Source organism: Cordyceps fumosorosea (genome assembly GCF_001636725.1).
Source record: "Cordyceps fumosorosea ARSEF 2679 chromosome Unknown scaffold_30, whole genome shotgun sequence".
NCBI lineage: Eukaryota > Fungi > Ascomycota > Sordariomycetes > Hypocreales > Cordycipitaceae > Cordyceps > Cordyceps fumosorosea.
In genome coordinates this window covers 1-13,932 of record NW_017387330.1, presented here as the reverse complement: position 1 = coordinate 13,932, position 13,932 = coordinate 1, and the positions used below count along the sequence as shown (strand labels likewise).

The 13,932-nt window shown below is 54.5% G+C and overlaps 3 protein-coding genes across 3 annotated transcripts; all 3 read right to left on the bottom strand.

Annotated features, from left to right (window-relative positions):
• Positions 1 to 704: 704 nt before the first annotated feature.
• Positions 705 to 2,377, bottom strand: ISF_08404 (hypothetical protein; the record flags this gene model as incomplete). Its single annotated transcript, XM_018852007.1, has 3 exons — positions 705 to 935; positions 1,005 to 1,726; positions 1,789 to 2,377. 3 exons carry the CDS (start codon positions 2,375 to 2,377, stop codon positions 705 to 707), a joined length of 1,542 nt encoding a protein of 513 aa, XP_018700750.1.
• A 963-nt stretch (positions 2,378 to 3,340) lies between these two features.
• ISF_08403 (6-phosphofructokinase) lies at positions 3,341 to 5,701 on the bottom strand (the record flags this gene model as incomplete). Its single annotated transcript, XM_018852006.1, has 1 exon — positions 3,341 to 5,701. The coding sequence occupies one exon, from the start codon at positions 5,699 to 5,701 to the stop codon at positions 3,341 to 3,343; it is 2,361 nt and encodes a 786-aa protein (XP_018700749.1).
• A 1,857-nt stretch (positions 5,702 to 7,558) lies between these two features.
• ISF_08402 (hypothetical protein) lies at positions 7,559 to 8,713 on the bottom strand (the record flags this gene model as incomplete). Its single annotated transcript, XM_018852005.1, has 1 exon — positions 7,559 to 8,713. The coding sequence occupies one exon, from the start codon at positions 8,711 to 8,713 to the stop codon at positions 7,559 to 7,561; it is 1,155 nt and encodes a 384-aa protein (XP_018700748.1).
• Between the last annotated feature and the right edge of the window lie 5,219 nt (positions 8,714 to 13,932).

The window sequence follows — 13,932 nt, the reverse complement described above, 5'->3', positions numbered from 1 at the left end:
TTGGTTTCCTAGACACTGCGGCTCTCGGTTTCTTCGACGCGGCGGCCTTTTGGGCTTCGCGATTTCGAGTTTGGGCAACCCGCATACGAGCTTGAGGGGCCATAATGAGTCTCTCAATTTTATCGAAAATAAACCGAAACTACGGTGTAATGCTGTATCTAACAATCTTCCCAGGGTGATATTTCTATGGGCGGTTGACTGCCCTGTCATGATCCCGCGAAACACAAATAAGCAGAGAACCATCAGACGGAACACGGTCATCTCAAATGCACGACAAATGATAGACAACAGTTATGTATATGCGACAATCTCAGTCTGAGCCAACTCCCACACAAGTCACGCCAGAGCTTAGAGTCATCATATGACGTATTATTAGATTTGTATCATCTTGCTCAACAGATACCAGTCGTCCTGCTGGAACCCGGCTGGAGATCTGACTAGCTGCTGAGACGACAAATCCGTCGGTGGCATTTGTTCAAATGCGAACAAGCTATGTAGGAAGAATGGTTTTACAGTTGTTTATTGAAATGGACCTACTTTCATCTCCGGTCACAGCTCCATACCACATCATGTGTCGCAGCTGTGCCTATACAGGGTAAAAATCATTCTAGGCTGTCATCCATCTTCTCATGCCTCAATTCGCTTTCCAAAAAAGACCCATGCAAACGTTCGTGAAAAAAAGACGTCATGAACATCCATCCATCTCAGTAATAATATCCACCCCGCGGTCGCCGGCCGTCAATCGACACCTCGAGCTCGCGGAAGTGCTCGTCCAGGTGCCCCGACGACCGGCGCCGCCTGCGCTGCACCGGCCTGTGGTGGTGGTCGCGGTCAATCTCGATGTCGAGCTCAATCTCGCGCGAGCGGTCGTTCGTCTTGCGCCGGCGCGCGCGGCGAATGTCCTCGGAGAGATTCATGAGCTCCGAAACGGCGTCCTGCAGCCGGTCAGCAAATGTCCTCGACTCTTCCCTCGTTGGTCTGCTGATGGTCAGGTGAGAACTTACCGAGGGCAGGAACATCATGATGTAGTAGTAGTGCTTCGACTCCTGATACGGGTATCCCAGCCGGTCCATCGCCTCCCGCGAGACCAAACTCCTCGACACCTCGGTCCACGTGTCCCGCGGCGCCACCACCCCCGGCCGCGACCGCGACCTTCTCCTGCGCCTGCGCTGCTCAATATCAATCTCCGTGTCCCTGTCCACCACCGCCACGCTCAGCCTGCGCTCCCTGGCCTTGGTGCCCTCCCGCGGCGCGTTCTTCAAAATCGGCGCCGGAACCGCCCCTACTGCCGCACTGCCGTCCGGCAAAAACTTGGTCCGCCGCTCCCCGCTGTACCGTGTCCAGGTCGTGTCCGTGCGCGCGCCGCCCGCGCCGTCCATGCGCACCCGCTCCGCGCCGCGCGCCTCGCCCATGCGCCCGCGGGCGTCGATGCGCGACGCGATGCGCTCGCCCTCCGAGGAGCGGCCCATCATGGATCGCGCGCGCCGCGGCGCCACGTCCACGCGCAGCCGGTTGCGGTAGTCGGAGTCGGAGTCGGAGTCGTAGATGCCGAGGTCGTCGTCGTGGTAGCCCCGGTGGCGGGAGCGGCTGCGGGAGCGCCGCCGAATATCCACGTCGGTGCGGTGCTTGTCGAGGTGGATGTCAATGTCCGTCTCGCGGAAGTCGTCCCGTTGCCTCCGCGGCGGCGGTGGCGGGGGAGGGCTGGGCTGCGGCGCCCGGATGACTCCTACGTTCCACGGTCAGTATTGCATGTGAGATTCTCCCCTTTGCTGGGTCCCAGGCGCCTACCGTGGTCAATGTCGGTGTAGTGCGTAATCACCTCGCGCTCAATCGTCGGCGCCTTGATGACTGGCGGCGGCGGCGAGGGCGAGGGCGACCGCTCCGGCGACCGTCCGCGCTCGCGCTCCACGATGCGGATGCGCTCGTGGTCAATCTCAGACGACGGCGGTGTGGGCGAGCGCTCGCGCACCACGCGCTCCACGAAGCGCACCGTCGGGCTCGGCGAGCTCCGCCGGCGGACGGGGCTCACGGTGCGCTCCGTCTCGACGATGCGGGTGCGGGAGCGCTCCCTGGCCGGCGGCGACTCGCTGCGCGCGCGCCGCACGATGCGCTCCTCGAGGATGCGCCGCGGGGGCGGCGACGGGCTGCGGTGTCGGTCGAAGGACTCGACCTCGCGCCGGCGCAGCACCATGGGACCTGGCTCGGCGCGGCGGCCGCCCTCGCGGAGGAAGGCGGGCGTGCGGTCGCGGTGCTGATCCGCCATGTAGACGTCGTGCTCGCGCTCCATGACGCGGACCTGGTCACCTCCGCCGCGGCCGCGGGACGGCTGCGACATGTAGTCGGCCTCCTCAAAGTCCGTCGTTCGCCTGTACGACATTTCTGACAGAAGTTCCCCTTCAGTCTTCTTCTGCCGCTGTGTGATGGAGTGTCCGGTTGTGTGATTTCTCTCGATGAGAGAATTTTGCCTGCTGTCCGGTAAGAGAGATAAGAGAATCGACCCTAAGTGACGTAACGGCGTTTTCCGTCCCGCGTCGGGCCGCTATCGTGGGGTTCGTCGTAGCGTCAAGCCGTTTGCTCGGGCTGAACCCAGATGACGGAACAGGTAGAGCACGCAACGGGACGTCTTTGGTAAAGAAAAGGGGAAAACAAGTTGACGCTCTTGCTCATTATTTTGAAAGAGGAAAAGAGCAAACCAAGGTGTGTGAGCGCTTAGCCCAGGGTGGAGAGGTCAGGCCTCGATGCCGTATGGCCACGGGGGAAAAAAGAGGCTGGGCTGGGCAGACTCAGCGGGCCACAGGCCACCACTCACGCCCTGTTTCCTGTTTCCCCTCCCCCTCCCCATCATGCACCTCATGCTCTCGTGCATCAGCTGGCCCCTAGCTGGATTCGCCGAGACCTTTCTTGCCTTGCACCTTGGGATGCGCTGTAACCTGATCTTATTCGAGTCCTAATAATAAGCAAGTCCGTTACAAGAAAAAAAAAATGAGCCCGTATTGGGCCGCGCCCCGTGTTTGCCTGTCACGCCTCACAATCACAGGCAAGACAGCGAGCGACATGGGTCGACAGGCTACGAGGCGCCCAAGGCAAAGCACCAATGCATCGTCATTGTCATAGTATGTACTGTAGGTACGTCACGGTATCCATCGATCTGCCGCCTGCAGGGTACGACACCTGGCAAAGGAAATTATTCTGTTTCCAAGTAATCTATGCTCAACAAGTAAATTCAAAGGAAAGCCCTTCTCCCAAAACTCCCTTCCCAGCTGCTGTCTGTCCTCCTGTCATGCCCGTAACCCATGACATCGTGGCTCTTTTTGCACCCTCCACCTAAAATGTGCTACACCTATGCCAGCCCACGCTTGACATCCTTCGCCAACAAGCCCTTCAGATTCGACTCTGGCCTGGCGTGCTGCGGGCGCCCACCGAGGACGTCCACAATGTCGCGCATCTTGAGCCACTCGGACAGCTTCGGACGGCGGTTGGGCCAGTCCGTCTCGTCCTGCTCCAGCTCCTGCACCGGCGTAAACACCAGCTCTGAGCCCTTGATGCCGATAACAGAGGCGCTCAGCGGATCCGTGCTGCCTCCCGTCGTCGCTGTCCTCCTGCCGTAGCCCTGCAGGTGCTCCATGCACTTGATGGCGTGACGCACCGCGCGGCACCGGTCCATGGGCGACGGCACTCCGCCCTGCTGCACGTGGCCGGGGATGCTCTCGCGGCTCTCGAAGCGCCCATGGGCCTCGTCGCGGATGATTCTGGCGATTAACTTGGCGTCGTAAACACTGCTGGCTTTTTCGTTGATGAGGATTAGACGACCCGCGCGAGACTGGCCCGTGTCCTCGGCAAAGACCTTTTTGAGATGTGTGACGTCGGTGTTGAGCATGTCAAGGCTGATGCCCTCTTCCGGGATGTAGACTGCTGATGCACCGACAGCCAGGCCAGCCAGCGTAGCAATGTAGCCGGACCGACCACCCTGCGTTTCGATAACAAAGACGCGGCGACGGGTGGCAGAAGCCGATTGCTTAATCTTGTCGCAGTACTGGACGAGTTCATTCAGACATGTATCGGATCCGAGAGAGTATTCAGTACCCGGAACGTTGTTCGAGATGGTTGCAGGCAGCAAAACCATGGGAATACGGAGCGAGGGGAATGTTTCCCGAGCAATACGCAGCTGCGACAACGCATGGAAAGCTTCAAATCCACCGACCATAAATAGAGCGTCAAACTCGTACTTGGCAATCAGATTGGCAATGTGCTCCATGCCAGACTCTGAGGGCAGCTCTCTGTTTGTGCCAATCTCGGAGCCACCCTTGCTAGCCCAACCATCAACTTCAAGCCAGTCAAATTCCCGGACAGCGCCGACGGGCTTATCGCCGTGATGGCGCGCAAACCCAGCAAATCCGTTGTAAATACCGATGGGTGTGTGCCCACGAGAGAAGCAGTAGGCTACGGCCGCACGGACCGCCGCATTCATGCCTCCGGCAGGCGCTCCGACATTGATAAAGCCAATCCTCATACGCTCCTTCTCGGGGAGCTTGTGTTCGTCGGTCTTAACGTTGGTCGTGGTGAGGTAAGACTTGTACTGGTCAGAGAACTCGGTGTCGCGGAGAGACATGGCCTTATCGAACTGCTTTTCTTCCACGGCCTTGGCGACCGACTTGGTTTCCTCAACCGCCTTCATGAGCGGCTTGCGAACAATCTTGTTCTCGTTGATGGCGATGAAGCACGTTTCCGTTTCGGGCGTGGCCTCGAGAACGGCCTTGACCGCCTCGACGCCCTGCAGCGTGCCAAGCATGCGGTCGTACGCGACGGCCGTGCCACCGCGCTGCACGTGGCCCAGGGTGGTGATGCGCGTGTCGAGGGCGAGCCCGCCCTCTGACTTGTCGGCCAGCAAGTTCTTGATCTGCTCGGGTGTGATCTTGTTGCCGTCCTTGTCGTTGGCGCCCTCAGCGACGATGACGATGGTCTTGCGTTTGCCAAAGGCACGGTGCCGCTTGACGACAGCACACATCTCCTCGTGCCAGCACTCGCTGACGGGTCTCTCCGGAATGAAGACGAAATCGGCGCCGGTGGCAACGCCGGCGAGCAGCGCCAGCCAGCCGCAGTGGCGGCCCATGACCTCGATGACAAAGGCGCGCGAATGGGAGGCGGCGGTGGCCTCGATGTAGTCGACCATCTCGCAGATGCGGGAGAGTGCCGAGTAGCAGCCAATGGTGGCGTCGGTGCCAGACAGGTCGTTGTCAATGGAGCCAACGAGGCCGACAATGTTGAGGTGTTTGTAGGGCTTGACTTGGCTAGCGGTCAGCTGCCCTGTCGAGACGAGCTCCTCGAGGAGCGACGGCCACTCGCTGCGGAACCTGTCGGCGCCGGTCAGGGAGCCGTCACCTCCGCAGATGATGAGGGCGTCGATGCCGTTGAGCACCATGTTTTTGGCTGCCCTGACGCGGCCGGGCCGCTCGTAAAACTCCATGCACCGGGCGGTGCCGATCAGCGTGCCACCCTCGGAGAGGTAGCCGCGGACCTCCGACCAGCCCATCTGGCGGATAAGGTCACCGCCCTTGACAAGTCCCTCGTAGCCTTCGTAGATACAAAACGCATCGCAGCCCATGTGGATGGCGGTGCGGACGACGGCGCGGACGACGGCGTTCATGCCCGGGGAGTCACCGCCCGAGGTCATGACGGCGATCTTCTTCCTGGGGGCCTCCATTGCGGCGGTGGAGGTTGAAGAAGTGCGTTCAATGGGATTGTAGTGGTAGGTTGTAGTATGTCGAATGTCGGATCGTGCGGGAGCAATGGGCGTGGACGAGACTGCCTGAGACGACTGGCGGCTCAATTGGTATACATAGGTGGGCAGGTAGTTAGTGATTAAGCTGCCAAGCACGGACGCCTCAATAGCTTGGCCACCCAGCACGTGGTCGTAGCAGCGACGGTGGTGATAACTGTCGACGACGTTGCTCAACGGCAATAAAGATATCAGAGGAGTGATGGCGTTGTGATGTCGCGCAGGCGAGAAAGAAAAAAAAAGTCGCAGTGTTAAGTCTACGAGAACGAGGGGCAAGGAGCTCTTATCGGTCCGGATGCAGCTATCGCTATCTGAAGTCCAGCTAGTTTAGCCTGTGTGGGGCAACCCATCTTCGGTGCTATTTAGCCGTCTCTTAGTGGCTGTACAAGGGCGATTAGTGGTCTTGCAGCCGTTCTGACAGCGCAAGTCCACTATAAACTAATGCCTCACCGTATCCACAGCGCTTGGATTATACACGGCAGCGCCTAAAGCCAGTTGAAGCAGGGTCTGAGGAATCTTGGTTCTGTAATATCACGATAGTGGCTGGACGAGATGAGACCCGCCTGGACGGCCCTGAACCCTTGAAACGCGACACAGCAACATTCTGCACCCCTCGCAAGACAGCAGTTGGTCTGGAAAGTAAAACTGTAGGCGTGACATGACGTCTTGTCTTATAAAAGTGCGGGGGCGGGCGCAGGGTTTCTTGTCGAACCTTATCCAGCGGCATCACCTTCATCCCAACTATTTTTACACGGGCTCACATAGGTACCTGCCAGCCACGGGAAGCCGAAAGATGGGATGTGGAAGCATTGCCCAATATGTGTGTAGCAACTTGTTCAAACTATAGTACTCTTTCCTTTGTGTGTGAGTTGACATACTGCAGATCTGGTTGGGATGTTTCGATCCAACTTGTCAATTTACAGTACCAGGCCTGTTTGTGGAGCGCACTAACTTAGACTATCTAGTGCAAAGCTGCTTGACTGCTGGTACATACGACTATAGATAATAAAGAATTCGGGGTCCCGTCTCGTTCTTGATTAGGGTTGTTTAGTAGGCTAGAAGTATGGTCGTTAACTCTAGAAATGGCTGGCCTAACTTTCTTCTTTTAGAGGTGCTACAACTAGAAGCTCACTACTAGTGCTATCTAAGTATAATACTAAGTAAATATAAACCCACTAGCTTATAGAGGTACAGTGTGGCAACATGTATTTAACCCCTTCATGGTACCTAGCCAAAGAAGACGGATAAGATGCTGCCATTGCGTGGGCCGAGTGCGGCCAGCCGCCTGCTGACCTCGACGCGGCGTAGACGGAAGAGTACCAAAAGGAAAAGGTCAAAGAGTACGGGGAAAACCTGGAAAAGGCCTGCGTGTGGCAGGCCTTTGTGCTGGACGCGGGGGGGGGGGGGGGGGGGAGTGGTCAGGTTCGGAAAAAAGAGGCGAGATTTAAATACGGGAATGTGGTGTATATGGAGCGAGAGATCTACATGGCTTCACTGACATCATACTGATTCAGTGCATCACGACCTGGAAGACAAGCTTTTGGGGGTGCCGCCTTGACAAGTAATTGAAAAGAAAAAAAGTAACTGTATCTCATCATATCCTGCTGTGGTATGGAGCTGGTGTTGTGGAGGTTGGCCCAGTGTGTACACTACGAATTTCATAATTGGTAAAGACCATTCTAGAAGCGAGAGCTACATCTTATTCGCTAGTTGAACTAATTGGCCCCTTGCAACATTTCGTTACAATCATGACCTCATCCGTCCTCGCACTCGCCGGCAACGCTACGCTTCGCCAAACCTGACTGATACGGCCCCCCAACTCGTGTCGACGTCCGTGTGGTGCACCGGCGTGCCCTTGACGGCCGTCCTTGTGTTGCGGACCCTATCCGTCTCGACACCCTCTCCCGTGACGGCGATGCTGGCCGAGTTGCTGTGCGCCTCCACCGTGCCCTCCCACACGCCCGGGTAGGCGATCCAGACGCTGCCGCTGCTGGATTTGTGCCTGCACATGTAGCCCACCTCGCCCGCCTTGCCCGCCTTTTCTGCCGCGCCGGCCGTCTTGTCCTCGTCCGGCGCGGCGACGATGGTGATGTTTTGCGAGCCGCTGGTGGTGGTGGTGGCCAAGTCAGACCGCCGGTCGAGGCTGAGGTCTCGCAGGAGCGCCGTAAGGTGCTGCGACCCGCTGCTTGACTTGATAGACGTGAGCTTGGTCATGCCGAGGACGCTGCGGATGGTGCCCGAGCTCGACTGGATCGAGACGTGGCAGTCGCGGCCGGGCGAGTGCACGCCGGCGGCGGCGGCGGCGGCGGCGTCGAGTTTGGAATTGATGCTGAGAGAGCCAGAGTTGGACTTGATGGACAGCTTGGTCTCGTGCGCGGCGCTCTTGTTGTAGTAGAGAGGGAGGAGAGTGATGTCTGCCGTACCAGAGCTCGTGGAGACGTTGAGGAGGTCCATCATGGGGATCAGACCGCTGATGCCTCCGCTTGTACTGGCAACAAGGAGCTCCCGTGCGGGTCGAAAGTCGACGTCTGCGGGCGAAAGATGTTTGGCGCCGGCCGGGACGTTGGGCGTCTCGATGTCCCACTTGATGTGGTAATCGCTCGACTGCAGCTTCAACTGGTCGAGGCCGACCTCTTCGGCGCCTTTTGGCCAGCGCAGGTAGATTTGCAGAGGTTCTGCGCTAACCGTGTTGACCACGATGGTCTGTGTCTTGTCGACGGAGTTATTCCGCACGTCGTGGGAGGCTGTTGGCTGTCCGCAGACTTCGACCACAGCGCCAGCGCCGGCGGGCACATTCTGGACGTGGATGGCGCCAGAGGGCGCACCGCTGACGAGGGATTGCAGGGTGCCGAGGAAGCTGCTGCTCTTTTGCTTCTGCTGGATGTGCAGGCTGCGCTCGCTGCCCAGGCTGATGGGTATCGAGATGAGAGTTTCCATGATGGACAGGACTCTGATTGATTTTGTGCCTTTCTTTGGGTGGTCGAGACAAGGTAGAAGACGGATGACGGCCTTTGGATATTATATAAAGGTGCAAATGACCAGGCGATCGGTTAGGTAGAAACCGAACCTGTAGTAAAGGCGGTTAACGATAGAAGCTACTTTGTTGAGTTTGTTAGCATTCATGTCCTTGAAACAGCAGTGTTTGAAGACAAATTCGAGGTGCCCAGTAGAAACATTCAGAATCCTTTAGTCCAAAACAAGACCTCATTGCAAAATACATGACTTTGCTCAGAAGAGGTGCCAGAAGTAATTGCTCTCATCAAGTAGAATAGAGTAGGAAAAACGTGTAAGAGAAGATAAAACCTACCAAACTTAGCAAAGGAGTAAGTTGGTTATATATGGAGTATTGGTAAACGCTAGGACAGGTAACAGTAGAACGTGGCTTTTTTTTAAGAAGAAGAAGAAGCAGAAGAAGCAGAAGAAGCAGAAGAAGCAGAAGAAAAAGCAAAGAAGCAAAGAGAATATTGCTAAATCCTAGCAGTTGAGGAGGGACGACTGGGTACTTTATAGAATTACTCAGTATGAATTCACGGCAAAATTGAGGCTTCCCGGGCGCTGCTCGGGCCGGCGACCTTGCCCGGCGTAACTTATACTGCAAGGGTTCGGCGCAAACACCGTTGTAAGTTGATTGGTTCGGCACAGGCTCGGTCCGGTGGGTACACATACTGACTTTGTACATGCAGTAACTAGAGTAGTTCCTCGCTGAGGGCCTGACGCACCCACCCTCAGTTGACGTGTCCCTACTTACAACAACATACGTAACTAGTTTTTAGAGTCACACCGAAACCACCATTGTCTGTCTTGTCCACAGCAAAAGGTCAACCACGATCTCTGACAAGCCACTCACTCAATGCGGCGTAATCAACCTTGCTGCCATTGTGCCCGCTTCAACAGTCAAGCGGCAGCAGCAACTGTGCGATGCCGCTCGATGGCAAAGGTAGCCGCGCTGCTCGAGCCTGCAATGCCTGCAGGACAAGAAAGGTCCGATGCGATGGCGCGCTGCCGTCGTGTGGCCCTTGCGCGTCGTCAGGCGCCAACTGCACTTTTCAGGTCACGGCAGCGAGACGAGCACCGCAGGCGACCAGATTACACGTCGAGAAGCTTGAGACGCGGCTCGGCAGGCTGGAGAGGATGCTAGGTATCCAGAGCGATGGACTAGCGATGGACAGTCGTGCTGAGCAAGGCAACCCCGGCAACCCGACACCGAGCGACTCAACTCGCACATTGCCTGGTTCGCCCGAATCCACGGCCGTTGCACCGCATCTTGTCCCGGTTGCCGATGACCACAGCGCATGGGCAGGGCGACTCGACAAGGGGACGTCGTCGTCGGAAGAAGCGTGCAACCTGCCGACAGTCGGCCGCTTCATAGGCACATCATCGGCTCTTTCCATCCTCAGCGCCGAGGGCATGCAGTGGGTGCGCTCCCAGACCGGCGGCAGCAGTTCGCCACACACCCTGGCCAAGTTGCAATGCTACGAGGTTCACGGCCTGGACAAGCTGCTGCTGCCTAGCCGTCTGTCAAGCGCCAACAGGTATGTTGCGCTGCCAGCCAGAGACGAGTGTGTCATGCTGCTAAGCCACTACTGGCGCAGCAGCAACCGCATCTATCCTCTCTTTAACGAGCGGCACTTCATGACCCGGCTCGAGGCCGCTTACGCCGATGCATCGCCGTGTTTCCCAGGCCCAGGCTCAGGTTCAGGCTGGTGGGCTAGCGTCAACATTGCCCTTGCTATCGGGTGCGTAGTGAGAGAGCCCACAGGGTTGAGTGACGGCTGCCGGTCGTCATCGTTCTTTGCAACGGCCATGGCAAGTCTGTCCGACGTCAGCAGCCAAGTCTCGGACCTCGAGACGATCCAAGCTTTGCTGGGCGCGGTCATTTTCCTGACCGGAATACCCCGTGCGCACGACTCGTTACCCTTGCTCGCCATGGCGATGCAGCATATCCATAGGCTCGGCCTGCATCGTGCGTCTGCGACTGCCGATTGTGCCCATGCAGATGCGGAGCAGCGCAGACGCGTCTTCTGGATTGCCTACATCATTGACAAGGAGCTGAGCATTCGCTTCGGCCAGCCGCCGCTGCAGGACGATGACGACTTTGACGTCGAGCTCCCGACTGCTGTGCCCCCGGACGGCCTAGGCATGATGTACGCCCACAGCCACGATGCTGAACAGCCTGTTGTAAGGCTCAACTATTTTCGAGCCATGGCCGTCTACATGACGATACAGGGCCAAGTCCGGCGGCGCCTCTACTCTGTCAGAGCAGGCCGCCAGTCGCGCAATCAAACTCTGCAAGCCATTGCCGAGCTGTACGGAGCCTTGCAGAGTTGGCGACGGGCTATTCCGGCTGCCTTCCGGCCCGGCAACGACATGGCTGGCCTCGAGAACTCCTGCCGATTTTACGTCACTGTTTTGCATCTGGCATACTACAGCTCAGTTGAATTAATCCACAGACGAAACGGCCGCTCGAGCTGGGCAAACAAAGCGCCGTGCCAGCCAGGTGAAGCAGGTGCGACTGCTTCGCCATCAATACAGTTTGAGAGCGCCAGCCTTTGCGTCGACGCCGCGCGACAATCCATGTCGATGCTTGGACATTATTCTACTCACGACTCAAAATACATTTGGTATGTTCTTTTCTTCTTTATTTCACATTCATCACCCATATTTTTCCCACCATTCTAATGATTGCATAGGGCTACTCTCCATTACCATATTGCAGCCTTTGTTTCGCTCTTCACCAGTATCATAATAAAACCAGCCAACCTGCGTGCTAAAGACGACCTGTCCGTCCTAGTAGACTTTTGTCGCTTTCTAGCACGCCTAGCTACATCATCTAGCGTATCCCCTTCTATTCAGGCCGTCTTGTCTTTTTGCTTAACATTGAAGGGTCTAGCTAACGCTGCAATTTACCAGGCCCAGATCGCCTCTCCTAGCGGCAGTTTGTTCCATGATTATTATCATCTCGCCAATGACATATCTGCGGCGGCTTCTCACCAGTGTCAGCGGAAAAGAGGTGCGCGTTCGCCACAGCACGATATGGCAGCAGAGGACAATGCCGTCGTCTTTGATCCCCTTTTAGACAGTACATCACAGGAACTCAGCTGCACGCCGCTGACCTGGCTCGACACAATAGACGAGGCACTGCAGTCGCCCCTCGCAACTGCAAATTGGCACCAGCAATATGGAAATGGCATTGCCAGTACTAGCACAGAGCTAGAGCTGGTGCGCTGCGAGAGCCAACGCGACGCCATGGCCGAGCCATACCTTTTTGACTTCCCGCCAGACGTTACACTGTAACTTCGCTAGCTATGGAAAGCCTTCTATGTGCTATATTGCCTTCTATGTATATTAAATCGCATCTTTAACACCTAGATAACGGACCCTACCTTGATTCCCTACTTCTCTAGTTCTCTATCTTATATATGTAACAGACAGCAAGAACGAAAGTTACCCACTACCACTACCTCGTTCTACTCCTGCCCTGGCCAGCTCTCTCCCACTCGCAGATGGGAGGACGCATCTCTTCCTCTCGGTGTGTCTGTCCTCCCCTGCTTCTCAACTCAGCCTCCACGAGCATCATCCGTCGCAGGAGGTCTTAACAACTAAGCTGTTTCTCCGCGTTCTACGATATACTTGCATGCCACTCCCATGCATCTCGCTCCGGCCTACGAAACGCAGAGTACGCGCTGGAGTGAGCACCGCCTGTGTCACCAAAGACCAGGTCATCGTAATCCGGGCTATCGACATAATCATCCACGCTTGTGAAAATGCGCTTTACTAGCGCACCCGCCTCTCCTCGCCGTCTAGTAGGTTGTAGGATTCATGCTCGGCCACTGCTGGGAAGCGTGACAGCGCTGTCGAATATAGTGACGGCAGGCACCCGACACGCGATGTAGGCCACAGACCAAAACCGTTGTCGTGGCAGTAAACACAAGCAACTTGTCAATGTCGGAGGCTGAGAGCGTCGCCGTACTTATGCTCGGCGCGTCGAGAAGCGCAAAGTACACACTGTTACCGCGGTACTGGTTAGTTCTTATAAAAATAAGGATATAATAATTAGTTTTTTAGTATATAGGAAACTTAAATACTTCTTTAAGTATAAATATTAAATATACTATAAGAGTATTATTTTTATTATAAAAATTTAGTTATATATTAAATATAATATTTATATTTAGATTCTAACTTTATAGACTTTTAGTACTTTCTTTTTATAGATTAGTTAATATTATATACTCTTTAGAAGTAATAATAAATCTACTAAATAATCTATTTATTTAAAATAAACTATTTATAAATAATAATATTTTATAATTAAGAATTTCTTTAAGCTTCTAAAAGTCTATTTTATTAATTTAATAAAAGTAAGTAGTTAATTAACTTTAAACTTAAAAGGTATTAATTAGTTTAAAGTATTTATTATATTTTTTAGTAAACTTTAACTTTCTAAGAAATTAAGAAGATATTAGAGTTAAACTATAGTCTTATTTACTTCTTTTTAAGTATACATATAATTTATATTACTTTATTATAGACTATTTAAGTATAAGTCACTCTTTCTTAGAGAATAGCTTATAAGGGTAGTAGGTAAATGTTACGAATGCTGTAAGACGTGCAGGCGGGGCTGAGTGAGGCAAGGCGAAGGCTTGTCACACTAGCCACTAAAAAGGATAGGAGATCACGTGATCTCCTCGGGATTGAGGACTTAAGCCATCGAGCCATCGATCTAGGAATAGGATCTAGGGGATTAAAGGTTAAGCCTTCTAATCTAGAGTTATAGTAGAGAGGTGGACGAGTACTTAAGGAGGAGGTATTCCTATAGCTAGGTAGTCTAGATCTCTACTAATTAATCTAAGTAATAGCTCTACTATTAGGAGACATCTCCTAATGTGACTTACACTATAATAACTGCTTATATGCACTTTATATATTTAAACTAACTCTTTACTTAAGAAGTAGACTAACTATAGATTAGGATTAAGCTACTATTATATTTTAATTAGTCCTATTTAGTGAGTTACCTTTAAGATTATAAGTAGTTAACCTTTATAATATCCACTACTAGTAGTAAGAACACTAACACAGTGGTAGTGGCCACTAACCTAACGGCTATAGTGTTACGAACAGACAAGAGTGACACAGGGCGGCCCGAGAAGGAG